General features: G+C 50.7%; 1 protein-coding gene and 2 long non-coding RNA genes across 3 annotated transcripts in view; 2 read left to right on the top strand and 1 right to left on the bottom strand.

Moving 5' to 3' along the window:
* HPD (4-hydroxyphenylpyruvate dioxygenase) lies at positions 1 to 18,986 on the bottom strand. The gene is made up of 14 exons (XM_528667.5): positions 18,907 to 18,986; positions 18,773 to 18,799; positions 17,845 to 17,907; positions 17,416 to 17,520; positions 16,665 to 16,707; positions 16,406 to 16,488; positions 14,835 to 14,924; positions 10,170 to 10,273; positions 9,483 to 9,560; positions 7,538 to 7,700; positions 7,348 to 7,419; positions 4,201 to 4,323; positions 414 to 530; positions 1 to 319 (listed from the first exon to the last, which is right to left on the bottom strand). Exons 1-14 carry the CDS (start codon positions 18,907 to 18,909, stop codon positions 209 to 211), a joined length of 1,182 nt encoding a protein of 393 aa, XP_528667.2. The 5' UTR covers positions 18,910 to 18,986; the 3' UTR covers positions 1 to 208.
* Positions 14,887 to 26,388, top strand: part of LOC134807415 (uncharacterized) — a 24,572-nt gene continuing 13,070 nt past the window's right edge. Inside the window, exon 1 of the long non-coding RNA XR_010147813.1 lies at positions 14,887 to 15,046. This is a non-coding gene — a long non-coding RNA (uncharacterized LOC134807415). The remainder of the gene's footprint in view (positions 15,047 to 26,388) is intronic.
* LOC107967665 (uncharacterized) overlaps positions 16,565 to 26,388 on the top strand; it is a 12,378-nt gene continuing 2,554 nt past the window's right edge. The window contains exons 1-2 of the long non-coding RNA XR_010147812.1: positions 16,565 to 16,728; positions 17,825 to 17,926. This is a non-coding gene — a long non-coding RNA (uncharacterized LOC107967665). The remainder of the gene's footprint in view (positions 16,729 to 17,824; positions 17,927 to 26,388) is intronic.

Below are 26,388 nucleotides of genomic sequence, written 5' to 3' on the forward strand. Positions count from 1 at the left end.
TTGGACCGGGGCACGCTTTAATCGGGAGGGCTGGAGCAGAGGGAGGCCCCGCCGAGGGGCGTGGTCAGTGTGGGCGGAGCCTTGGGGGCCGAGTCCGCTGGTGGGCGGGACCCAAGGGGAGCAGCCAGTAGGGAAGTTGGGCGAGTTCCAGAATCAGGGGGCGTGGCTGTGTGGCTGTGGCCTCCGTGGGGTGGGCGGTGGGCGGGGCTTACATGCCGGGCACCACCCCATTGGTCTCCATGTTGGTGAGGTTGCCCCGCAGGTTCTGCTCCTCCTCGAAAGCCTTGAACAGTGAGTTGAAGTTGCCGGCTCCAAAACCCTGTGGCGGGAAAGAGAGGAGATGAGCCAAGGACCCAGAAAACCGAGTGTGCTAGCTGCCTGTCCCCTCGGGCCTGCCGGGGCACAAGCAGTACCTGGTGGTTGTGGCGCTGGATGACTTCCAGGAAGAGCGTGGGCCGGTCCTGCACCGGTTTGGTGAAGATCTGCAGGAGGTAGCCTTTCTCGTCGTAGTCCACCAGGATTTTCAGCTCCTAGGCGGGAGACAGGGGGCTCTGCTAGGGGAGGCTGGCACGGTGAGATCCTTGGAAAGTCCACAGGGGCTCCTGCACCCCAAAAGTCTGGAAATGACCTTTTTTCTGGCAGTTCCAGCCACCTCCAAATATATCCCCAAACTGTCCTATTACCATCCCCCTACTACAGTTCCTAAGGCACCATTCAAGACTGCTGCCCGCTTCTAATCTTGTATCCTTACAATCCATCCTCCCCGCAGACATTATCAGGACGCTTTTTTTTTCTTTTTTGAGACGGAGCCTTGCGCTGTTACCCAGGCTGGAGTGCGGTGGCGCAATCTTGGCTCACTGAAACCTCCGCCTCCCGGGTTCAAGCGATTCTCCTGTCTCAGCCTCCCGAGTAGCTGGGACTACAGGCGCAGGCTACCATGGCCGGCTAATTTTTGTATTTTTAGTAAGACGGGGTTTCACGATATTGGTCAGGCTGGTCTCGAACTCCTGACCTCAGGTGATCCACCCACCTCGACCTCCCAAAGTGTTGGGATTACAGGCATGAGCCACCATGACCTGCTGCGGGATCTTTTAAAAATCGGATCATGTCATTCCCCTGTTTAAAATCCTCCAGTGGAAATCGGAACCCTCATGTACTGCTGGTGGGACTGTAAAATGGTGCAACCACTTTGGAAAACAGTCTGGCAGCTTCTCAAAAAGTTAAACATATAGTGTTGCTTCCTTAAAATACGGATTAAAAAAAAAAAGGGGTGGCCGGGCATGGTGGCTCACTTCGGGAGGCCGAGGCAGGTGGATCACCTGAGCTCAGTTCGAGACCAGCCTGGCCAACATGGGGAAACCGAGTCACTACAAAAAAAATACAAAAATTAGGCTGGGCAAGGTGGCTCACGCCTGTAATCCCAGCACTCTGGGAGGCTGAGGTGAGTGAATCACCCGAGGTCAGGAGTTCGAGACCAGCCTGGCCAACATGGTGAAACCCCATCTCTACTAAAAATAAAAATAAAAATAAATTGGCTGGGCATGGTGGCACACGCCTGTGATCCCAGCTACTCAGGAGGCTGAGGCAGGAGAATCGCTTGAACCCGGGAAGTGGAGGTTGCAGTGAGCCAAGATCGGCCACTGCTCTCCAGCCTGGGCAACAGAGCAAGACTCTGTCTCAAAAAAAAAAAAAAAAAAAAAAATTAGCTGGGCGTGGTGGCGGGCGCCTATAATCCCAGCTACTGGGGAGGCTGAGGCAGGAGAATTGCTTGAACCCAGGAGGCTGGAGGTTGCAATGGGCCAAGATCGCACCACTGCACCCCAGCCTGGGAAACAAAGCAAGACTCCGTCTCTAAACAAACAAAAGGGAACATGGAATTACCATGTGACCTAGCTACTCCTAGATATATACCAAAGTGCATTGAAAACACGTCCACACAGAGCCTTGTACATAGACGTTCACAGTAGCATTACGTGTAACACCCCAAAAGTGGAAACAACCCAAATATCTATCAACGAGGAATAGATAAACAATGTGTGTCTATCTATACAATGGGATATTTTTCAGCCACAAAAAGGAACGAAGCACTGACACACACCCCACACAGATGAACCTTGAGCACATGCTATGGGAAAGAAGCTGCTCACAATAGGCCTATTTTGTGATTCCTTTTTTTTTTTTTCCGAGATGGGGTTTCACTCTGTCGCCCAGGCTGGAGTGCAATGGCGCGATCTCGGCTCACTGCAACCTCCCCCTCCCTGGGTTCAAGCAATTCTCCGGCCTCAGGCTCCCCAGTAGCTGGGATTACAGGCATCTGCTATCACGCCCAGCTAATTTTTGTATTTTTAGTAGAGACAGGGCTTCACCATGTTGGCCAGGCTGGTCTTGAACTCCTGACCTCATGATCCGCCCACCTCAGCCTCCCAAAGTGCTGGGATTACAGGCATGAGCCACTGCACCTGGACTTTGTGATTCCTTTTGATGAAATGTCCAGAATAGGCAAATCTATAGAGACTGAAGGTAGATTAATGGTGCCTAGGGCTGGGGTGGGAGGGGGGAAGGGAACAGAGAGGTTGGGAGGTGCTGGCTAAGAGGCTCAAGGTTTCTTTTTGGGGTGACAAAAATGTTCTAAAATTGATTTTTTGCCCAGGCTGGAATGCAGTAGCCTGATCATGGCTCACTGCAGCTTTGACCTCCTGGCCTCAAGTGAACCTCTCACCTCAGCCTCCTGAGTAGCTGGGACTACAGGCACGAACCACCATGCCCAGCTAATTTTTTAAAACTGTTTTTTTGTAGATACAGGGTCTCCCTGTGTTTCTCAGGCTGGTCTTAAACTCCTGGCCTCAAGCAATCCTCTCACTTCAACCTCCCAAAATGCTGGGATTATAGATGTGAGCCACTGTGTCTGGCCTAACTGTTTTTGTTTTTCTTTTAGACAGGGTATCACCCAGGCTGGAGTGCAGTGGCCTGATGATGGCTCACTGTAGCCTCTACCTCCTGGGTTGAAGTGATTCTCCCACTTCAGCCTCCCCAGTAGCTGGGACCACAGACACAGATCACCACGCACAGCTAATTTTTTTTTTCTTTTTGTAGAGACGGGGGTTTCGCCATATTGACCAGGCTGGTCTCAAACTCCTGACCTCAAGTGATCCACCTGCCTTGGCCTCCCAAAGTGCTGGGATTACAGGCATGAACCACCATACCTAGTCCTAAAATTGATCTTTTTTTTTTTTTTTTTTTTTTTTTTTTTTTTTTTTTTGAGACAGAGTCTCACTGTGTCGCCCAGGCTGGAATGTAGTAGCGCGATCTCGGCTCACTGCAACCTCCGCCTCCCGGGTTCAAGCGATTCTCCTGCCTCAGCCTCCTGAGTAGCTGGGATTACAGGCGTGTGTCACCACGCCTGGCTAATTTTTGTATTTTTAGTAGAGGCAGGGTTTCACCATGTTGGTCAGGCTGGTCTCGAACTCCTGACCTCATGATCCGCCCGCCTCGGCCTCCCAAAGTACTGAGATTACAAGCATGAACCACCACACCCAGTCCTAAAATGGATTTTGATGATAGTTGCACAACATAGCAAATAGCTAGAAATCATAGAATTGTACACCTTAAAAAAATGACATGTTATGTGACATATGTCAATAACACTGCTAAAACCAAACCAAAAAACCCTCCAGTGGTTTCTGGTCACAAAAGAACAAAATCCAGATTCCTGAATAATAGCTCACAAGAGGAACTGGCTCTTGCTTACCTGTCTGACCTAGGTCATCGCTCAAAAACAGCCTCCCATCCACTCTAGCCTATTCTTTCTGTTCCTCAGACGCTCAGGGCATGCTCCTACCTCGGCCCTTGCTGATCCCTCTGCCAGGAATGCCCTTCTTCCCGCTGTTCACATGGCCAGCTCCCGCTCATGATCTAGACTTCACTCAAATGTCACCTCCTCAGAGAGGCCCTCCCTGACCACTGTCTGTAAAGCAGCCCCAGGCTGCCTGTTGAACTTCCTGCACTGACTATCTCTGACCGTGCTTTTATTGTTTATTTGTTTGTCATCTGTCTCCTCCTCCCACATAGACCCTAGAATAAATGTCCCTTGCCAGCAGGGACTTGGTCTGGGCTCCCCTCCGGGCTGAGACAATATTTCTGAAAAGATAGAACGCAGAGCTCGTACTCCCCACAAGGCTGCGGATCCTGCCTGGGCCTCACCTCCAGGGCATCAATGTTCTCCTTCACCTTGATCTTGGCCGTCTTCAGCTTCTCCCGCAGTTGTTTGTAGTACGTGGAGGGAACGGATAAGAACTCCAAGCCTCTCTCTCTCAAGTGGCGAATCTGTTTCAGAGCAAAGTTGAGGTCAGCCTTCGGCCTCCAAGTTCAACTCCCCTAGCCAGGCGGAGGTGCTGGGTCATCAGGATACAGGGTCCCTATCCTAGCTCCCCTCAACTGCCAGGGTGCTGTGTGGCCTCTTCCCCTTTCTTCTCTGTCATGGGCCCCGTTAGAACAACAACTGCTAGATTTATAGAACACTCACCATGTGCCTGCCTCGAGCACTTTCTTTTTTTCTTTTTTTTTTTTGAGATGGAGTCTCTGTTGCCCAGGCTGGAGTGCAGTGGCACGATCTTAGCTCACTGCAACCTCTGCCTCCCGGTTCAAGCGATTCTCCTGCTTCAGCCTCCTGAGTAGCTGGGATTACAGGTGACTACCATCACACTCAGCTATGTATTTTTAGTAGAGATGGGGTTTCACCATGTTAGCCAGGTTGGTCTCGAACTCCTGACCTCAGGCGATCCACCTACCTCGGCCTCCCAAAGTGCTGGGATTACAGGCGTGAGCCACTGAGCCCAGCCTGAGCACTTTCTACGTATTCCCTCATTATATCCATGCAGCAATCTTTTGAGGCAGCTGAAGGACTATTCTCCCATTTCATAGCTGGGGAAACTGAGGCATCAAACGATTAAGGATCTATTAGGCCGAGTGTGGTGGCTCACGCCTGTAAGCCCAGCACTTTTGGAGGCTGAGGCGGGCAGATCACTTGAAGTCAGGAGTTGGAGACCAGCCTGACCAACATGGCAAAATCCTGTCTCTACTAAAAATACAAAAAAAAGGCCGGGCGAGGTGGCTCACGCCTGTAATCCCGGCACATTGGGAGGCCAAGATGGGTGATCACGAGGTTAGGAGATCAAGACCATCCTGGCTAACACAGTGAAACCCGTACTAAAAATACAAAAGAAAAATTAGCCGGGCGTGGTGGTGGGAGTGTGTAGTCCCAGCTACTTGGGAGGCTGAGGCAGGAGAATGGCGTAAACCCGGGAGGCAGAGCTTGCAGTGAGCCGAGATCGCGTCACTGCAATCTAGCCTGAGCAACAGAGCGAGACTCTGTCTCAAAATAAAATAAAATAAATAAAAAATAAAAATAAAATACAAAAAAAGTTATCCAGGCGTGGTGTCATACACCTGTAATCCCAGCTACTTGGGAGGCTGAGGCAGGAGAATCGCTTGAACCCAGGAGGTGGAGGTTGCAGTAAGCCAAAATCGCACCACTGCACTCCAGCCTAGAAGACAGAGCAAGACTCCATCTCAAAAAAGAAGGATATATATATATACACACACATATATATATTTGAGAGACAGGGTCTTTGTTCTGTCACCCAGGCTGCAGTGCAGTGGCATGATCTTAGCTCACTGCAGCCTCAACCTCCCCAGGCTCAGCTGATCCTCCTACTTCAGACTTCTGGGTAACTAGAACCACAGGTGTGCACCACCATACCTGGCTAATTTTTTGATTTTTTTGTAAAGATGAGGTCTTATGGCCGGGCGCAGTGGCTCACGCATGTAATCCCAGCACTTTGGGAGGCCGAGGTGGGCAGATCACAAGATCAGGAGATCGAGACCATCCTGGCTAACACAGTGAAACCCCGTCTCTACTAAAAATACAAAAAAAAACATTAGCCGGGCGTGGTGGCGGGCGCCTGTAGTCCCAGCTACTTGGGAGGCTGAGGCAGGAGAATGGCGTGAACCCAGGAGGCGGAGCTTGCAGTGAGCCGAGATCGCGCCACTGCACTCCAGCCTGGGCGACAGAGCCAGGCTCCGTCTCAAAAAAAAAAAAAAAAAAAAAGGATGAGGTCTTACTATGTTGCCCACGTTGGTCTCGAACTTCTGAGCTCAAGCAGTCCTCCTGCCTCGGCCTCCCAAAGTGTCTGACCCCCCAATTTAAATGTGCAATGCCATTCACCCTTGCTGTCCCAATTCCCTGCTTTACTTTCTTCCTGGGTGCTCTCTACCATCTAGCATTTATATTTTACTTATTTTGTTTATTGCTCCACAAGGGCAGAAACTGTTATAGGCATGAGCCACCATGCCCAACCTTAATTTCCTAATTTTAAAAAAACATTTCTTTTTTGAGGTTGCGGGGAGATAGGGCCTCACTCTCTGTCACCTAGGCTGGAGAAAAGTGGCTCAATCATAGCTAACTGCAGCCTTGAAATCCTTGGCTAAATGGATCCTCCTGCTTCAGCCTCCCAAGTAGCTAGGACTATAGGCATGAACCACCAAGCCTGGTTAATTTAGTTTACTTTTTGCAGAGACAGGGTCCCACTGTTTGCCAGGCTGATCTCTAACTTATGGGCTCAAACAATCCTTCTGCTTTGGCCTCCCGTGTAGTTGGGACTACAGGCATAAGCCACTGTGCCCAGTCCTAATTTCCTTTATTTATTATTATTATTTTTTTCTAAAGCAGAATTTCACTCTTGTCGCCCAGGCTGGGGTACAGTGGTGCGACCTTGGCTCACTGCAACCTCTACCTCCTGAGTTCAAGCACTTCTCCTGCCTCAGCCTCCTGAGAAGCTGGGATTACAGGTGCCCGCAACCACGCCCAGATAATTTTTGTATTTTTAGTAGAGATGGGGTTTCACCATGTTGGCCAGGCTGGTCTCAAACTCCTGACCTCAGGTGATCCCCCTGCCTTGGCCTCCCAAAGTGCTGGGATTACAGGTGTGAGCAACTGTGCCCGGCCCTAATTTCCTGATTTTTAAGGTAAGGCAACTAAAGTCCAGAGACAGCACTGAATCTCCCAGAGACACAGAGCAAGCCACTGGCAGAACCGGGACCATCACCCAGGCTTCCTGATACCCTGGCGCCTGCTACCTCCAAAGCCCAGGGGTTCTGTGGAGACTGAACTCTCTGGGGTGGGTGTGGCTGTGCCTGCCCATGAGTTGCAAGAAGCAGTGAGGGAGTCCTGTCAGTCTCCCAGCCCAGAGAAACGGGCCCAGGACTGCCGCCACCCGCCCTCTCAATTTTGCAGAGACCGTCCCTGGCTCTGAATGAGAGAGGAATTCGGACAGGGAAGGGGGTTCTAACCGCTGTGATGATGTCTTCGGTCTTGAGAGCGATGTGCTGGACCCCAGCGCCCCCGTTATAGTCCACATATTCCTGGGGGAGGGAAACAAGGAGACCACTGTCATTTGCCCCATCACCCACATCCCTGACCCTACAAGAGCCCCCAGACCTCTTCCCTGCTCCCCTCTCCCCTAGCCAGGGGCGGCCTCACCTGGATCTGGGACTTCTTCTTGCCAGGCGCTGGCTCATTGATGGGCATCTTGATGGACTCTTCATAGTTGGCCACCACAATGGATCGCAGAGAGCTATATTCTGTGTGCACCTGCGTGTCATCCACGGACCAGAAGCGGTGGAACTGCAGGTTTTTCAGGTACCTGTAGGGTGGGCGGTGGAACACATATGCTCTGAGCGCCTCCAGGGATGGCCTCCATCACCCCATTTCCACCTTCCAGAATCTGTCCCTGAGCAGGCTCCAGAAAGGAGATGCTACTGCCATCATACCCATCAGAGATTTAGATCTTTTTGTTGTTGTTGTTGCTCGAGACAGAGTCTCACTCTTGCCCAGGCTGGAGTGCAGTGGTGCAATCTCGGCTCACTGCAGCCTCAATCTCCAGGCTCAATTGCTCCTCCCACCTCAGCTTCCCAAGTAGCTGGGACTACAGGCATGTGCTACCACACCTGGATAATTTTGGGGTATTTTTATTTTTTGTTTTTTGAGACGGAGTTTCGCTCTTGTCGCCCAGGCTGGAATGCAGTGACGCAATCTCGGCTCGCTGCAGCTGCCACTTCCTGGGTCCAGGCGATTCTCCTGCCTCAGCCTCCCAAGTAGCTGGGATTACAGGCATGCACCACCATGCCCAACTAATTTTTTGTATTTAGTAGAGACAGTGTTTCACTGCGTTGGTCAGGCTGGTCTCGAACTCCTAACCTCAGGTGATCCACCCGCCTCGGCCTCCCAAAGTGCTGGGATTACAGGGATGAGCCACTGTGCCCGGCCGTATTTTTTGTAGAGATGGGGTCTCACTATGTTGCCCAGGCTGTCTTGAACTCCTGGGTTCAAGCCATCCACCTGCCTGAGCCTCCAAAGTACTAAGATTCCAAATATGGGCCACCACGCCCAGCCTAGATTTGTACCTTTATGATGACACTTTTCCTTCAGGTGGAAGTGTCTTGGAACGAAATACATACAGGACGGCAAGCCTCCCACAGATGGAAGTAAAGTGCTTTGAGAAAAAGGCCCTTGCTTGGAATTTGGACAGGGGGCTCTCTGGGTGGTGGCAACCTTCCTCCAAGCCTCCCTGGACTGTGATGTCCCCAGGGTTCCTCAGAAGGAGGGCCTGTGGGTCGCTTTGGGCCTCAAGTCCACTGGTCTCCATGTTGACAGTTTTACAGTGAATAAATGCATCAGTGGCCTCAGGCTAACTCCCAACATCTTGTGCTGTATTTTCCACTTTTATTTTATTTTACTTTATTATTATTATTATTTTGAGACAAAGTCTCTCTCTCTCACCCAGGCTGGAGTGCAGTGGCGTAATCTCAGCTCACTGCAACCTCCGCCTTCCTGGTTCAAGCGATTCTCCTGTCTCAGCTTCCCAAGTAGCTGGGATTACAGGCACACACTGCCACACCCAGCTAATTTTTGTATTTTTAGTAGAGACGGGGTTTCGCCATGTTGGTCAGGCTGGTCTTGAACTCGTGACCTCAGGTGATCCACCCGCCTCCGCCTCCCAAAGTGCTGGGATTACAGGCGTGAGCAACCGCGCCCGGTCTATTTTATTTTATTTGTTTATTGGAGACAAAATCTTGCTCTGTTTCCCAGGCTGGAGTCTCACTCTGTCGCCCAACCTCCACCTCCCGGGTTCAAGCGATTCTCCTGCCTCAGCCTCTTGAGTAACTGGAATTACAGGGGCCCAACACCTCGCCCACTGAGTTTTTATATTTTTAGTAGAGACGGGGTTTCTCCATACTGGTCAGGCTGGTGTTGAACTCCTGACCTCAAGTGATCCTCCCACCTCAGCTTCCCAGAATGCTGGGATTACAGGTGTGAGCCACTGCACCCAGTCGTATTTTCCATGTTAGTGCAAGGACCAGGGAGTGGGCCAGTCCACCGTGAGGACCCGTCATCTTCACGCAGAGGGAGAGGGCCAGGGTCTCACCATTCGGAGGCGGACACCATCTCCTGATCAGGCTGGTTTCCCACAATGTGGTCGATCATCTCCAGACTGCATTTGGGCCTGGGAAGGGAAGAAGATGGGGGTGAGAAGGTGGCTACCCCCCAGATTGCTCCCTTCTCCATGACCCCTCAATAATAATAATAGCTCACACTTCTGTTTTTGGAGTTTTATTTTTTTGTAGAGATGGAGTCTCTACAAAAAGAGAGACTCTTTTTTTGCCCAGATTGGTCTAAAACTCTGGGGCTCAAGTGAACCTCCTGCTTCAGACTCCCAAAGTGCTGGGATTATAGGTATGAGCCACTGCGCCTGGACTCACACTTACGTAGCATTTACTAATGGGCCAGACATTTTATTTTGTCAACTCATATACTATTACAGTCCCCATTTTACAGATGAAGAAACTGAGGCCTAGAGAGATGAAACGACTTGCCCAGGGTGAAATGGCTGTGAGGTAACAGAGCTGGGATTTGAACCCGGGGAAGTTTGGTTGCAGAGGCCATGGTCTCAGCCTCTGTGCCACCTCTTCAAGCACCCCTGAGGACTTCCAGGAATTCCCTAGCCGGCTCCATTCTGCCCCAACACACATGCGCAGTGGACATGGAGGAAGGGGCATTACTTTTCACAGTCCCTCAGGGCTTTCCACCCACCTCTGCCCTGAGGGACACTCACAGTTTAGGAAGTAGGGGGTCCATGAACGCTGGGGCCTCATATCCAGGCAAGAATTGGCCGATGTAGTTCATCTTCTCCACCAGGGTGTGTGTGGTGTCCCCATACTACGGGTGGAAAACAGCCTGGCTCGGCCCGTGGGCACCCATCCCCGCCGAGGACAGAGCACATTTCATAGCGCTAACATAGCCCCGGGTTCCAACCTGCATCTGACCCTAACCAGATGCGTGATCTTGGGTAAGTCACTTCTCCTTTCTGAAATGAATTGCAATCTGTCACTTGTTTGAGAGTTTCCGTGAGGGCGGGGACACTGTTTTGCTCATCATGGTGTACCCAGCGCCAAGCTCAGTGCCTGGCACAGGGGAGGTACTCAATGAAGCACCTACTTCATTTATTTCAGTAGGTCAACTAGATGAAGAACGCAGGAGGGCATTGGATTAAATTATACTGAAGAGCAGCCTGGCGCGGTGGCTCAGGCCTGTAATCCCAGCACTTTGGGAGGCCAAGGCGGGTGGATCATGAGGTCAGGAGATCGAGACCATCCTGGCGAACACGGTGAAATCCTGTCTCTACTAAAAAATACAAAAAATTAGCCGGGTGTGGTGGCGGGTGCCCGTAGTCCCAGCTACTTGGGAGGCTGAGACAGGAGAATGGCATGAACCCAGGAGGCAGAGCTTGCAGTGAGCAGAGATCGTGCCACTACACTCCAGCCTGGGCGACAGAATGAGACTCCGTCTCAAAAAAAAAAAAATTATACTGAAGACTTCTGTCAGCCACTTTAACCATCTTTTTTTTTTTTTTTTTAAGGCGGAGTCTCACTCTGTCACTCAGGCTGGAGTGCATTGGCACGATCTCGGCTTACTGCAACCTCCATCTCCCGGGTTCAAGCCATTCTCCTGCCTCAGCCTCCTGAGTAGCTGGGATTATAGGCATGCACCACCATGCCGGGCCCACCTCAACATCCCAAAGTGCCGGGATTACAGGCATGAGCCACTGTGCCTAGCCTTTTTTTTTTTTTTTTTTTTGAGACGGAGTCTTGCTTGTTGGCCAGGCTAGAGTGTAGTGGTGTGATCTTGGCTCTCTGCAACCTCCGCCTCCCAGGTTCAAGCGATTCTCCTGCCTCAGCCTCCCAAATAGCTGGGACTACAAGCACGTGCCACCACACCTGGCTAATTTTTTTTTTTTTTTTTTTTTTTTTTGAGACAGAGCTCCGCTCTTGTTGCCCAGGCTGGAGTGCAATGGTGCAATCTTGGCTCACCACAACGTCTGCCTCCCGGGTTCAAGCGATTCTCCTGCCTCAGCCTCCCGAGTAGCTGGGATTACAGGCATGCACCACCACGTCCAGCCAATTTTGTATTTTTAGTAGAGATGGGGTTTCTCCATGTTGGTCAGGCTGGTCTCAAACTCCCAACCTCAGGTGATCCGCCCCCTTGGCCTCCCAAAGTGCTGGGATTACAAGCATGAGCCACCGTGCCCAGCCCCACACCTGGCTAATTTTTGTGTTGTTTTACTTAGTGACATGGGGTTTTTACCATTTTGGCCAGGCTGGTCTTGAACTCCTGACCTCAAGTGATCCACCCACCTTGGCCTCCCAAAGTGCTGGGATTACAGGCACACTTTAACCATTTTTATGTTTAATTTAATTTTTTAACTTTTATTTTTTAAAATTTTTATTTATTTATTTGAGATGGAGTCTCGCTCTGTCGCCCAGGCTGGAGTACAGTGGCGCAACCTTGGCTCACTGCAACCTCTGTCTCCCGGGTTCAAGTGATTCTTCTGCCTCAGCCTCCCGAGTAGCTGGGATTACAGGCGCCTGTCATGCCCAGCTAATTTCTGTATATTTAGTAAAGACAGGGTTTTGCCACGTTGGCCAGGCTGGTCTCGAACTCCTGACCTCAGGTGATCCACCTGCCTCGGCCTCACAAAGTGCTGGGATTACAGGCACACTTTAACCATTTTTATGTTTAATTTAATTTTTTAACTTTTTAAAACATTTTTATTCATTTATTTTTGAGACAGAGTCTCACTCTGTCAACCAGGCTGAAGTGCAGTGGTGTGGTAACAGCTCACTGCAGCCTCTACCTCCTGGACTCAAGCAATCCTCCCACCTCAGCCTCCCATGTAGGTGGGACCACAGGCATGCTCCATCATGCCTGGCCAATTTTTAATTTTTTCGTAGAGATGGGGTCTCACTTTGTTGCGCAGGCTGGTCTCAAATTCCTGGGCTCAAGCAGTCCTCTTGCCTTGGCCTCCCAAATTGCTGAGATTACAGGTGTGAGCCACTGCACCTGGCCTATTTATTTTTTATTTGTATTTTTAATTTTTGTAGAGATGGGGTCTCCCTATCTTGCCCATGCTGGTCTCGAACTCCTGGCCTCAAGTGATCCTCCTGCCTCAGCCTCCCAAACTGCTAGGATTATAGGTGTGAGCCACTGTGCCCAGCCCTTTATGTTAAATTTAATCTCAAGGAGGTAAGAGCTATGATTGTCTCTGTATTACAGTAACACGGGTGCTAAACAGAATTGGTCATCTTTGCTGAGTGTCTAATGTGCCAGGCACTGTTCTAAGTGCTATACACAAATGACCTCATTGGATCCTTTTTTTTTTTTTTTTTTTTTGAGAGGGAGTCTTGTTCTGTCACCCAGGCTGGAGTGCAGAGGTGCAATCTTGGCTCACTGCAACCTCTGCCTCCTGGGTTCAAGCGATTCTCCCACCTCAGCCTCCCAAGTAGCTGGGACTACAGGTGCACACCACCATGCCTGGCTAATTTTTGTATTTTTTTTTTAGTAGAGGTGGGGTTTCACCATGTTGGCCAGGCTAACTTCTGACCTCAAGTGATTCGCCCGCCTCAGCCTCCTACAGTGCTGGGATTATGGGCGTGAGCCACTGCGCCCAGCTCTCATTGGATCCTTACGATGACCCTATGAGGAGTCATAGTTGAAGATACTGAGGCTTGCAGCCATAAAAAGGAACGAGATCATGTCCTTTACAGGGACATGGATGGAGCTGGAAGCCGTTATCCTCAGCAAACTAACGCAGGAACAGAAAACCAAACACTGCATGTTCTCACTTAGAAGTGAGAGCTAAATGATGAGAAAAGATGGACACATCACAGGGAACAACAGACACTAGGGCCTGTCAGAGGGGGGAGGTCGGGGAGGGAGTGCACCAAGAAGAGTAGCTAATAGATGCTAGGCTTAATACCTAGGTGATGGGATGATCTGTGTAGCAAACCACCATGCACGCGTTTACCTATGTAACAAACTTGAACATCCAGCACATATACCCCAGAACCTATAATAAAAGTTGAAGAGGCGGGGCACGGTGGCTCACACTTATAATCCCAGCACTTTGGGAGGCTGAGGCAGGCGGATCACAAGGTCAGGAGATCGAGACCATCCTGGATAACATGGTGAAACCTCTACTAAAAATACAAAATTTAGCCAGGCGTGGTGGTGGGCGCCTGTAGTCCCAGCTACTCGGGAGGCTGAGGCAGGAGAATGGCATGAACCCGGAAGGCAGCGCTTGCAGTGAGCCGAGATCGTGCCGCTGCACTCCAGCCTGGGCGACAGAGCGAGACTCCATCTCAAAAAAGAAAAAAAAAGAAAAAAGAAAGTTGAAGAAAACAGCCTGGCACGGTGGCTCACGCCTGTAATCCCAGCACTTTGGGAGGCTGAGGCGGGTGGATCACTTGAGGTCAGGAGTTCGAGACCAGCCTGGCCAACATGGCAAAACCCTGTCTCTACTAAAAACACAAAAATTAGCCGGGTGTGGGGGTGGACGCCTGTAATCCCCAGGAGGCTGAGACAGAAGAATCACTTGAGCCCAGGAGGCAGAGGTTGCAGTGAGCTGAGATCACGCGACTGCACTCCAGCCTGGGCGACAGAGAGACTCCGTCTGAAAAAAGAAAAAAGAATAAAAAGAAAAGAAAAAGGCCGGGCACAGTGGCCCACGCCTGTAATCCCAGCACTTTGGGAGGCTGAGTTGGGCGGATCACCAGGTCAGGAGATTGAGACCATCCTGGCTAACACGGTGAAACCCCATCTCTACTAAAAATACAAAAAAGAAAAAATTAGCCGGGCATGGTGGCACGCACTTGTGGTCCCAACTACTCGGGAGGCTGAGGCAGGAGAGTCACTTGAACCTGGGAGGCGGAGGTTGCAGAGAGCCAAGATCACACAACTACACTCCAGCCTGGGCGACAGAGCGAGACTCCATCTTTAAAAAAAAATTTTTCTGAGGAAAACAAAAAGATACTGCTGAGGCACAGGAAAGTTAAGCGCATGTCCCAGACCACATAGGTGTTCCAGTTCCAGTCTTTGCTCATTTAAACAGAGTCGTAGAGAGGTACAGTAATATGCCCAAAGTCACACAGCTCGTGTGGGAACTGATGACCCCGGACCCCATCCTTCTCCCTTCTTCAGAGCCCATGCCTTCACCCCCTTGCTGTCATCCTCCCGCACTGGGAGGAAGGGAAGCCTGGGAGGAGTGGCTGGTGGCTTCTGCAGTCCCGGTACACTGGCCAGGCAATACGGGGGACAGACTTGAGGGACAATGTCTGTGCTCCAAGGCCCATGGGTGGGATGGTTTGATGGAGTCAGCTGCGGGGCTCCTGGCATCTCAGTGGTGCCGACAGCAGGAGGGGTGGGGGCACCAAAGGGAACTCACCGTCTGCAGCACAGCAAACTTCACCTTCCCAAACTTGTCTTGCTCTACCCAGGGCTCCCGCACGATTTTGGCGCCCCGTTCCCGTGCTTTCTGCAGAGAAGATGGGATCGGGGAATTGGTGAGGGCTGGAGCCTTCCAGAACCCTTGCCTGCTGCTCCTGCCAGGTGGCCTCTGCGTGGTCCTGCAGGCCCCTCCAGTTTCTCCAGCCCCAGGTAGGAACCCCAGCCAGCTTCAGCCATTACCCCCAATACTCATGCTCATTTGGCAAATAGGGAAACTGAGGCCCAGGCCCAGAGTTGGGGCTATGGGAGACAAACTAGGTAGGGATGGGTGTCTGTCCTGCCTCTGCTAACTCCCCCTGTGATCAGTCCCCTTCTCTAGTCCTCAATTTCACCATCTGTAAAAAGAATGGTTGGATGAGAATAATAAGAAGATTCATGCATTTATTTAGCAAAACTGGACTGCATGACAGTGCTTATATCATGCACCAGGCTCTGTTCTAGATTCTAACCTCGTTCATCCTCACAGCAACATTATGCAAAAGTACTATTATCATCTCCATTCTCTAGGTGAGGACGTTGAAGCACAGAGACATTAAGTCACTTGCCCGAAGTCACACAGCTAAGATTCAGACCTGGAGAGCCTGGCTCTGGAACGCACACTCTGAATCTCTAGGCTGCCTGTTGGGTACAGTGTTTGTTTTAGAGTTGTGCTCAAGAAACAGTAATTCTGAGGCCAGGCAAAATGGCTCATGCCTGTAATCCCAGCACTTTAGGAGGCCGAGGTAGGCGGATCACTTGAGGTCAGGAGTTCAAGACCAGCCTGGCCAATATGGCAAAACTCCATCTCTACTAAAATACAAAAATTAGCTGGGCATGGTGGCAGGCGCCTGTAATCCCAGCTACTCGGGAGGCTGAGGCAGGAGAATCGCTTGAACCCAGGAGGTGGAGGTTGCAGTGAGCCAAGATTGCGCCACTGCTCTCCAGCCTGGGCAACAGAGCAAGACTCTGACACACACACACACACACAAAACAGAAAAAGAAAATGAAAAAAGAAAAAAAAGGAAATGACCAGCCTGACCAACAAGGAGAAACCCCATCTCTACTAAAAATACAAAATTAGCCGGGCGTGGTGGCGCATGCCTGTAATCCTAGCTACTTAGGAGGCTGAGGCAGGAGAATTGCTTGAATCCAGGAGGCAGAAGTTGCGGTGAGCCAAGATCGTGCCATTGCACTCCAACCTGGGCAACAAGAGCAAAACTCCGTCTCACAAAAAAAAAAAAAAAAAAAAAAAAGGAAATGGTAATTCTAATTTCCTCCTTTGACAACCCAGCTGTGGTTAGCCCCATCTGGCAGCTGTGGAAACTGAGGCTCAGTGAGAGAGAGGACACGGGGGAGGACAGGGCACCCCCGGAGCCCAGGTGTGTGTCACACCAGCATCTGGGCTTGTCACTGTGATGCGGCATCTGGGCTTGTCACTGTGATGCAGCAGTGTCCTTCCAGCCCTGACTGATGGGGTCCCCATAGCAGACGGAGGCCTTCCTCTCCCAGTCCACCCAGGTGCTTTCTTACCTGAACGATGTAGTCACAATCTTCCACCTCGAACGCAATGTCCTTCACTCCGTCACCGTGTTTCACCAGGTGATCGCCCATCTCTGTGGCCGGCAGGGAGAGGATGGCACTGGAGTCTGGAGTCTAGGTCCCCTCACCTGGCTTTTAGTCTCCATCCAGGCCCTGAACCCAGAGCCCACCCACGGAGCCATGCGTCCACCCTCCCAGAACCCAGACCCCACCCACAGAGCCATGCGTCCACCCTCCCCGGGCACCTCACCTTTGTTCCAGGGGTTGAGCGCTGAGGAGAGGACAAACACAATCTAAGATACGAGGAGAAGGAGGTGAGGCTAGTGGCTCAGGGGGGCATGGGGAGGTGCACCCATCGGCCCCTCCCTGCCGACCCGAAACACCCCTGATGGAGCACAAGAACTCCTGGACCTGGGTTCTAGCTCCTTCTCTGCCTTAGTTTCCCACACTGGTCCTGAGGGATGGGGCTTTCAGCCAGACCCCCTCTGGATCCTCAGAGGAACTGCTAGGTCAGGTCTCCCTCGGGGAGAGAACTCCAGGGACCCCATCGGTCAGGGCACTGCTTAAAATTCCTCTCCTCTGATATCCCAGGTTTTCTGAGCACCTGTGGGGTCAGTGTTGGGCCAGGCTGAGGAGGAAACGAAACTAGGAAGGGCCGTGTTGCATGGCTGTACAAAGATGCCAGCGGAGGGGTCGGTGGGAGCTGAATTATATGTTTTTGTTGTTGTTGTTGTTGTTGGGGTTTTTTTTTTTGTTGTTGTTGTTGTTGTTGAGATGTAGTCTTGCTCTGTCGCCCAGGCTGGAGTGCAGTGGCACGACGTTGGCTCACTGCAACCTCTGCCTCCCGGGTTCAAGCGATTTGCCTGCCTCAGCCTCCTGAGTAGCTGGGATTACAGGTGCCCACCATCATGCCCAGCTAATTTTTCTATTTTTAGTAGAGATGGGGTTTCACCATGTTGGCCAGGCAGGGGTTGGGGGCTGTCTTGGGGGTGGTGACTCACCTTCCCTTGTTTGATTACATGGCTGACCACCTCCCGGGAACCGGTCTCCAGGCCCCTGTAGGCTAGAGGTTCAAAGCCCATCTTGCTGCAGTAGAATGACGCGGCCTGAATCACAGGGTTGCAGCAGGGTTCATGAGGGTCAAGGGGCCAGCATGGGGGACTTCCGCAAGAGAGCCCCTGGCCCCCCTCAGCCTGCCTGCCCTATTGCCTCAGGGGCAGAGACCCTCCTGGGAAGATAGACTGCTGCCTGCACATTTTGCTGACAGATAACTTTCCCGCTGGTGTAATTAGGATTCAGAGTATCTGGCCCACCCCTGGCCTGATCCTCCCTCCCAAGGGCCAATCACAGACCCTGCTGGAGGCCTGCCCTTGTCAGGCAGCCCTCTGCCCTGCTGTCTGCTCACTCCAGCACCTTGCCCCGGCTTCTACCTGCTTGGCGTTGCCAACCCAGAAGGTCACAGAGTGGAAGTGGAGGAATCGGCCTCTCTCAGGCTGCAGAAGGAGAGAAGAGGTGAGGCTGAGTCCCTGAAAGTGAGTCTAGAAAAGTGTGGGTGGAGTGATGTCCCCAAGCCACCCTCCTTATTCCAGCCTCAAGCACAGAACTTAGGAGCAGCGGAACCCCATGCAGCCTTGCCAAGCCTCAAAAGAGGTTTCTCATGTGGAAGTTGAGCTCCTGGGTGTCTTGGATGGGGAAACCCCCTCAGGAGGCCTGCCAAGGTTTCACACAGGGAAATAGACTTATGTTGCAGCAATATGGATTTAAGTTAGACCTTAGAAAGAACTTCCAGATGGGATTAAGAGATCGGCAGGCATTTGAGAAGGGGTACAGGTTTTGTTTTGGTTTTTGTTTTTGAAATGGAGTTTTGCTCTATTGCCCAGGCTGGAGTGGAGTGCAGTGGTGCAATCTTGGCTCACTGCAACCTCCGCCTCCCAGGTTCAAGCGATCCTAGGGTTCAAGTGATCCCCCCCACCTTAGCCTCCTGAGTAGCTGGGATTACAGGGGTGCGCTACCACGCCCGGCTAATTTTCGTATTTTTAGTAGAGACGGGGTTTCCTCATGTTGACCAGGCTGGTCTCGAACTCCTGACCTCAAGTATTTGCCTGCCTTGGCCTCCCAAAGCACTGGGATTACAGGCATGAGCCACCATGCCCGGCCAGGATACAAGTTTGTTGTGAGGGTGAGGTTGAGTCCAGCTCAGTCTCGGGGAGCCCCGGGGGTAAAGCTGAGTGTGCAGGCATGCACGTTATGTATCCACTCCAGTCCTTCCTCTTCTGCTCTCTGCTGAAACCCGTCTCCCTGCACTCCGACCCCCTTCTAGACTCAGGCCCCTACATTTCCCACATTTCGCCTGCTTACCTTTGCCCCTTTGTCACTGTAAGTCGTCTAAGGAGAAAAAGAAGGACAGTGAGACTTGGAGGCTCCAACACAAGGTGCTTCTGGAAGTGTTACTGAAGATGTCCCACCCAAGGGGAGACAGCCATGGCACTTACCATGATTGATCTTAGTCAAACCTCCTACTGGGACTAGAGGCCTGGGGAGTGCTGGGCCGGAGTATTTAACCCCAAGCAGGTCCCGCCCAGGCCTCCTGGCCTACCTGGGGGATGGGGTGGGGAGCTGAGCCCAGCCCTGGAAGGTTCCAGGCCTGGGGACCTCTGATCCAGCCGCAGCCTCATTGAACAGGATGGTGTTGCCAGGCCCAGAGAGGGGCAGTGACGTCCACTAGTCAGTGGGAGGCAGAGTCAGGGCCAGAAGCCAAGGGCAAGCGTTTCCAGGACGCTGGGACTGTGACCATTACTGCCCAGAATCCAAAGCTCAGAAGCCAAGGCTGGCTGGAGTGCAGTGGCGGCTCCAGAACTCTTGCCTAGAGGAAATTTGAGGGGGAATTTGGAGACTGGCCCCAAAGTCCTGTTTGCATAAAAGCGTTGTATTCCATAGCTGTTAGAGGCACGGTAGGAGAAGCTTTGCATCCTGGCTCTGTTACATACAGTGTGACTTGGGAAAATCACCATATCCCTTTGAGCCTCATTTGTAAAACAGGAACAAGAATAGTGTGGTGGGGATTAAAGGAGATAAGCATGCTCTTTGGAACAGGACCTGGCACACAGGACACTCTCAGTGTTGGTTATAATTCATTGGGACAGAGAACATTCCTAGGCCATGAGGTTAGCAAGTGGCAGGGAAGACCTGGAACATGAACCAGGCTATTCTAACTCCAGGACCCACATTTTAAATTGCTAGATTGCCCTCTATACAAATGGGAGATATTGATATCCCCATCAGATGGGGAAACTGAGGCCTGGAGAGGTGAACACATGTCTCCCAGGTCATGGAACTGGTAAGAGCAGAGCCCCAAACTCTGGCCTATTTGATTCTGAAGTTGGATCTCATTGCACCAGTGCAGACCACTTCTCCCTCCTTTTCTCTATTTTCTGGGCCATTCAGGAGGCAGGCGAGGTGGTCCCACCTCCTTATTCTGCCTGTCCTGGGCCTGCCCAGTGTGCCCCCAGTGTCCACCTCAGCTCCTTAAGTCTAAATTTCCAACTGGGGGCCGGGTGTGGTGGCTCACGCCTGTAATCCCAGCACTTTGGGAGGCCAAGGAGGGAGGATCACTTGAGGCCAGGAGTTTGAGACCAGCCTGGCAACATGGTAAAACCTCATCTCTACTAAAAATACAAACATTAGCTGGGCACGGTGGTGCACGTCTGTAGTCCCAGCTACTCAGGGGACTGAGGCAGGAGGATCGCTTGAACCAAGGAGGCAGAGATTGCAGTGAGCAGTGATCATGCCACTGCCCTCCAGCCTGGGTGACAGAGTGAGACTCCATCTCAAATAAATAAATAAATATCCAACTGGGAAAACTTGAGTGGAGGTGGCCCAGGGTGGATCTCACAGGCCCAGAAGGTTCCCATGGAGGAGAAGAGCTCTGTGTAGCCTGCCTATCCCCTCCAGGCCAGCAGGAACATCTTGTCACTTTGATTGCTGTGGCCAACTCAAACCCCCACTCCTGGAGCCTGCCCTGGCTTATATGCTAAGCACAAAGGCCAATGTTTACTAACTCAAGGAAGTGTGTCAACAGCAGTGGGTTGCAAAGGCTGGCAGGCATCTGGCTCAGCTGGGCAGAGGTAGGAACTCTGTCCCCAACACTGTAGGTCTCAGTCCCATGCTGGGTGCACCCCTAGATGCCATTCACATGTGTGGGCAGAGAGCAGGGAGGCGAGCCTGCAGGGCCCAGTATCCAGAGTCCCCTCCCTGATGCTCTCTGTTCAGGCTGGGCTCCATTGGATAACAGATCAGCAGTGGCTGGGTGTGACTGTCTCTGTTCTTCATGCCCGACCATGCAGAGGTGGGTTCCAGAGGCCTTGCTCAAGAAGCTCACTGATCAGATGGGTTCATAGGACTCATCCTTGAAAATACCCTGGTGTGCAGAAAAGCATTCACCTAGCTGGGCCTGGTAGTGAGCACCTGTAGTCCCCAGCCACTCAGGAGGCTGAGGTGGGAGGATCAGTTGAGTCCAGGAGTTAAAGGTTGCAGTGAGCTATGATCATGCCACTGCACTGTAGCCTGGGGAACAGGGTGAGAACTTGTATCAAAAATAGATAAGGCAGGGCCCAGTGGCTCACACCTGTAATCCTAGCACTTTAGGAGGCCGAGGAGGGAGGATCACTTGAGGTTAGGTGTTCGAGACCAGCCTGGCCAACATGGTGAAACCCTATCTCTACTAAAAATACAAAAATTAGGCTGGATGCAGTGGCTAATGCCTATAATCCTAGCACTTTAGGAGGCTGAGGCGGGTGGGTCACCTGAGGTCAGGAGTTTGAGACCAGCCTGACCAATATGGTGAAACACCGTCTCTACTAAAAATACAAAAATTGGCATGGTGGCAGGCACCTGTAGTCCCATCTACTTGGGAGGCTGAGACAGGAGAATTGCTTGAACCCGGGAGGTGGAGGTTGCAGTGAGCCGAGATCATGCCACTGCACTCCAGCCTGAGCAACAGAGTAAGACTCTGTCTCAAAAAAAAAAAAAAATTAGCTGGGTGTGGTGGTGTGTGCCTGTAATCCCACCCAGCTACTTGGGAGGCTGAGGCAGGAGAATCACTTGAACCCAGGAGGTGGAGGTTGCAATGTGAGATTATGCCACTGCGCTCCAGCCTGGGCGACAGAATGAGACCCTGTCTCAAAATAAATAAATAAGTAAGTAAGTAAGTAAGTAAGTAAAATGAAACAAGTCTCAGTTACTGATAGTTCTTATTATAGTGTTTGCTAATATTAGAGCTTCTGGAAAAAAACATGAAAAAGAGGCAATCTCTAAATGGAGATACACTTTCAGGGTTTTAAAAAGCAGTTTTTAGTTGCTAATGAGCCCTTGTGAAACCACACAGCTGACCCTTAGAGTCATGATTTTCTAGCTGATGGGGATCTTTTTACAGGCGTCCACCCGGGCTCTGAAACTGACAGACTTAAAGGGCTTAAGAAAGCCTCGCTTCGCTCTTAGCCTCGAGACAAACAGGCTCTTGGCTTAGCTACTGCAGAAGAAAATCCTGAATTCACGAATTCTAGTTTTCCAAACCTGATCCCAAGCTGAAAGCTCTGCAAGGGGACGGTTGCTTGAGCCCAAGAGGTCGAGGCTGCAATGAGCTATGATCGCACCACTGCACTCCAGCCTGGGTGACAGAGTGAGACCTTGTCTTAAAAAAAGAGAAAAAAAAAATGCTGAAACCTGATGCTGTCTGCTGTGAGCTGTTTCAGTGTCAGCATGAATTCTGCCAAACTAAAAAAATGGGCAAAATTGCTCCACTCAACACACAGGACTTTAACTCTAGGACCCTGGCAGATTAGAGACATCCCTCCCCGGGGCCATATGCTGTGCAAACATCGTGGATGCTGCTGGACAGTCTGGGTCACTTACAGATGTCCATGATGAAAGAGCTCCTCTCTAATGGGACCATTTACATTGGGCTGCTCTTCAGCTCTGCATTTCTTTTTTTTTTTTTTTTTTTTTTTGAGACGGAGTCTCGCTCTTGCTGCCCAGGCTGGAGTGCAATGGTGCGATCTCGGCTTATTACAACCTCCGCCTCCCAGGTTCAATCGATTCTCCTGTCTCAGCATCCCAAGTAGCAGGGATTACAGGCATGCGCCACCACGCCCAGCTAATTTTGTATTTTTAGTAGAGATGGGGTTTCACCATGTTGGTCAGGCATGTCTCGAACTCCTGACCTCAGGTGATCTGCCCACCTTGGCCTCCCAAAGTGCTGGGATTACAGGCGTGAGCCACCGCTCTCGGCCTTTTTTTTTTTTTTTTTTTTTTTTTTTTTTTTTTTTTGAGACAGAGTCTCCCTCTGTGGCCCAGGCTGGAGTGCAGTGGCGTGATCTTGGCATCTCGGCTTACTGCAAGCTTTTTTTTTTTTTTTTTTTTTTAGTGAGACGGAGTCTCGCTCTGTCGCCCAGGCTGGAGTGCAATGGTGCAATCTCGACTCACTGCAAGCTCCACCTCCAAGGTTCACGCCATTCTCCTGCCTCAGCCTCCGGAGTAGCTGGGACTACAGGCACCTGCCACCTGGCTCAGCTAATGTTTTGTATTTTTAGTAGAGATGAGGTTTCACCGTGTTAGCCAGGATGGTCTCAATCTCCTGACCTCGTGATTCGCTCGCCTTGGCCTCCCAAAGTGCTGGGATTATAGGCGTGAGCCACCGCGCCTGGCACCCCCCCTCCTTTTTTTTTTTTTTTAAGATGGTCTTGGGATGTCTCCCAAGCTGAAGCGCAATGGCGTGATCTCTGCTCACTGCAACCTCCGCCTCCTAGGTTCAAGTGATTCTCCCGCCTCAGTCTCCCAAGTAGTTAAGACTACAGGCATGCGCCACCACACCAAGCTAATTTTTGTATTGTTTAGCAGAGACAGGGCTTCGCCATGTTGGCGAGGCTGATCTCGAACTCTTGGCCTCAGGTGATCTTCCCGCCTCGGCCTCCCAAAGTGCTGGGATTACAGGCGTGAGCCACTGCGCCCAGCCAGCTCTGCATTTCTGGTGCTGATTCCTTCCTAAGTTGTGATTCCTGCCCAAAGCAACAAGCCGAGAGAGGGTACATCACAGGGACCGTGATCCTTCCACGCACTCCTTCAGACTGGACTCTCAAAACCCCCCACCAAATGTTTCACTGCAGTTGATCGTTGTGTCTGACTTTCTCAATTCGTTGCAATTTGCAACAATGGACTAATAGCCTGATTCTCCTTCCCGCATCTTTGTCCTGACATACTCACCTTAGTAAGGCTGTCTGTTAAATGCAACTGTCCCTCAAAAGGCATTATTTCTTCTATGCTGCTCACTACAGAAATGATCGGAATGAAAAGCATTGGTGGCGAGCCAGGAGCAGTGGCTGACACCTGTAATCCCAGCACTTTAAGAGGCTGAGATGGGGGGATCCCTTGAGCCCAGGAGTTCAAGGGTACAGTGAGCTATAATCGCACCACTGCACTGCAGCCTGGGCAGCAGAATGAGACCCTGTCTCTAAAAGAAAAAAAAAAAAAAAAAAGAAAGAAAGAAAAGGGTGGAGAGTTATATAAGCCCATTTTGGAAATTTGTGAAAATCCAGGATTTTGCCCCTTCCACTTCCTGAACCTGAAATGAAGCTTTCTGGTTAAGTTGTATAAAAATGTTTTTCTGTGAAAAGGTTTTTGTCCCTCTTGGCTGGGCACGGTGGCTCATGCCTGTAATCCCAGCACTTTGGGAGGCCAAGGCAGGCAGATCATTTGAGGTCAGGAATTTGAGACCAGCCTGGCCAACATAGCGAAACCCTGTTTCTACTAAAAATACAAAAAAAAAAAAAAAAAAAAATTAGCTGGGCATGGTGGTACACACCTGTAATCCTAGCTACTCAGGAGGCTGAGGCAGGAGAATCACTTGAACCCGGGAGGCAGGGTTCATTGAGCTGAGATCGTGCCACTGCACTCCAGCCTGGCGACAGAGCGAGACTCTGTCACACAAAAAAAAGAAAAAATATCTTATTAAAGCCAGGTACAGTGGCTCATACCTGTAATCCCAGCACTTTGGGAGGTGGAGGCAGGAGGATCACTTGAGGCCAGGGATTCAAGACCAACCTGGGCAACCTAGTGAGACCCTGTCTCTACAAAAAGTTTAAAAAGTAGCCGGCTATAGTGGTGCATGCCCGTAGTCCCAGCTACTCAGGAGGCTAAGTGGGGAAGATCTCTTGAGCCCAGGAGCTTAAGACTGCAGTGAGCTATGATTGTACCATTGTACTCCAGCCTGGGCAACAGAGGGAGGCCCTGACTATTAAAAAAAAAAAAAAAAAAAAAAATGGCCGGGCGCAGTGGCTCACGTCTGTAATCCCAGCACTTTGGGAGGCCAAGGCAGACGGATCACGAGGTCAGGAGATCGAGACCATCCTGGCTAACACGGTGAAACCCTGTCTCTACTAAAAATACAAAAACAAAATTAGCCAGGCATGGTGGCAGGCGCCTGTAGTCCCAGCTACTCGGGAGGCTGAGGCAGGAGAATGGTGTGAACCCGGGAGGCAGAGCTTGCAGTGAGCGGAGATCTTGCCACTGCACTCCAGCCTGGGGGACAGAGCGAGACTCCGCCTCAAAAAAAAAAAAAAAAAAAAGAATAAATAAACTTTCTAGATGTTCTAGATGGTGATGGGAAAAAGCTCTAAGATATGTTACGTTTAAAAAAAAAAAGGCACGGAGCAGTGTATATAAGTTACCATTTGTGTAAAAAAAAAAAAAAAAACCCACAGTTTACAGATGGTTTTAATTTTGTTCTTACAGTTTATTTGAATTTTCCACAGTACAAAACATGCCAACGGTTCTCAGCCATTTGACGGAGTTTAAATAAAGAGAACCAATGCAACCTTGCCATTTGGAATCTTCCGCTGTTGGGAGCACCCCAAGCTTAGTGACTTCAGGGTTTATTTCATACTTCTCTGCACATCTAGTTGGCCTTTCTGGTTCTGCAGCAAAGTCTATTTACATGTTTTACATCATAATTTACATGATTTAAGATTTTGTAAATATGGCTTCTATTTGTTGAGCTATAACTTACACAGAGTGAAATTCATAGAACTGTACACTGAAAAGAGTATTTCAGCGTACAGTTCTATGAATTTTGAAAACATACAGTTGCATAACTATGACCTCAATCAAGATACAGGACAATTCCATTACCCCAAAATGTAATCACCACAAATCCACCCTCGCTGTGCACCTTTGTCCTCAATCCACCCTCATCCCAACCCCTGGCAACCACTGATCTATTTTCTTTCCTTACAGCTTTGCCTTTTCTAGAATGTCATATAAATGAATCAAGCAGTATGTAGCCTTTTCAGTCTTGCTTCATTCACCCAACAAAATACATTTGAGGCCGGGTGTGGTGGCTCACGCCTGTAATCCCAGCACTTTGGGAGGCGGAGGTGGGCAGATCACCTGAAGTCAGGAATTCAAAAACCAGTCTGGCCAACATGGCAAAACCCCATCTCTACTAAAAATACAAAAATTAGCTGGGCATGGTGGCACGCATCTGTAGTCCCAGTGACTCAGGAGGCTGACGCATGAGAATCGCTGGAACCCAGGATGTGGAGGCTGCAGTGAGCCAAGATTGCACCACTGCACTCCAGCCTGGGAGACAGAGAGAGACCCTGTCTCAAAAAAAAAAAAAAAAAAAAATTGAGATTCATCCACGTTGGTGCTTGCATCCAGACTTTATTTTCTTGTTTTTCTTTTCTTTTCTTTTTTTTTTAGACAAGGTCTCACTCATTCTGTTACCTAGGCTGGAATGCAGTGGGACTACAGGCACACACCAACATGACTGGCTAAATTGTTTTTTTTGAGACGAATTCTCACTCTGTCACCTAGGCTAGAGTGCAGTGGTGTGATCTTGGCTCACTGCAACCTCCACCTCCCAGGTTCAAGTGATTCTCCTGCCTCAGCTTCCTGAGTAGCTGGGATTACAGGTGCACATC

The sequence above is a fragment of the Pan troglodytes genome, chromosome 10 (genome assembly GCF_028858775.2).
Source record: "Pan troglodytes isolate AG18354 chromosome 10, NHGRI_mPanTro3-v2.0_pri, whole genome shotgun sequence".
Taxonomy (NCBI): Eukaryota; Metazoa; Chordata; class Mammalia; order Primates; family Hominidae; genus Pan; species Pan troglodytes.